This window comes from Rhagoletis zephyria, unplaced genomic scaffold (genome assembly GCF_001687245.7).
Source record: "Rhagoletis zephyria isolate East Lansing unplaced genomic scaffold, Rhagoletis_zephyria_1.1 Rzeph_scaffold_82789, whole genome shotgun sequence".
Lineage (NCBI taxonomy): Eukaryota > Metazoa > Arthropoda > Insecta > Diptera > Tephritidae > Rhagoletis > Rhagoletis zephyria.
In genome coordinates, this window is record NW_016239837.1 from 1 (window position 1) to 1,065 (window position 1,065).

The 1,065-nt window shown below is 52.6% G+C and overlaps 1 protein-coding gene across 1 annotated transcript; it reads right to left on the bottom strand.

Annotated features, from left to right (window-relative positions):
* Window positions 1-100: 100 nt before the first annotated feature.
* LOC108357706 (uncharacterized) lies at window positions 101-565 on the bottom strand (the record flags this gene model as incomplete). The annotated part of the gene is made up of 1 exon (XM_017608780.1): window positions 101-565. A coding segment is annotated over exon 1 (465 nt), but the record flags the coding sequence as incomplete, so codon positions are not given.
* Window positions 566-1,065: the final 500 nt, after the last annotated feature.

Below are 1,065 nucleotides of genomic sequence, written 5' to 3' on the forward strand. Positions count from 1 at the left end.
GTTTTCAGCCGGTATACTGCAAGCTCGTCCGAAGGGGACTCGCGCCATACGCTGTTGCCACCAGGACCCGACGGAACATCTTTTCAATGTCCCCAGTTACCGTCACTCTATAACGTCGAAATCGCAAGAGTACGTTGATGAGCGGATCATGAAGCGTTGGGCCCACTAGCTGAATGTCATTGAGGGACACTCCCGTAGTAGTCGGCGCCGAAGCGTTAAACACCACTCGGAATTTCACAGAAACCGCATGATGTGGGATAGTAGTAATACAGTAGCATCCGCTGTGATTGTGTGCCGTCTCCACTGGCTCCATATGACCAATTTCCGCATATTCCCACATAAAGTTCACGTATTTCTCCCTTAGAGTAGGATCAGCGATCATACGACGCTCGAGCCCGTAGAAATGTCGCGCTGCATATGCATAGGAGTCACCAAGCTCTGGGGCGTCGCGCCGCAAAGGAAGTTGCACCATATAACGGCCATCGGGGGTACGACAATGCGTAGTCTGAAATATCTGACCGCAATCGTCATCATGCAACTCTCCAATAGCCGGAGCTTCCTCCATCTTACAAAAGTTCCGGACCAGATCTTGCAGACGAACCTCTTCCTCACCGAGCGACGCGCTGAGTGTGAGCGACGACAAGTTCGATGTGGACGCCGATGCCACCGGGCCGAATACTACCCAACCAAGACGGGTACGCTGGGCGAAAGGTTCGTCTGGTCTTCCACCGATGACTTCGCCCTCTACAACTCTTCCCCATACGTTCGCGCCGATTAGAACGTCAACACTTCCAGGTGTACCAAACTCACTATCTGCAACGTAGTCCTTTCAAGTGTAGCCACTGGGTGACGTCAACATTCACTGCAGGAGTCCGCGAAGTGATAGACGGCAAAACCAGTGCTTCAATTTGTCTCAAACATAACACAATCCTATGACAACATGACCGTGCCTTCCTCTGCGCCGGCACCACCAGCACCGAAAGAGGAAACAGGTCAAATATGGAGGAATTCAGGGTCATGACTAGCGGCACTGCGAGAGCCTGCGTTGCCCAATTCCCAGCTGTC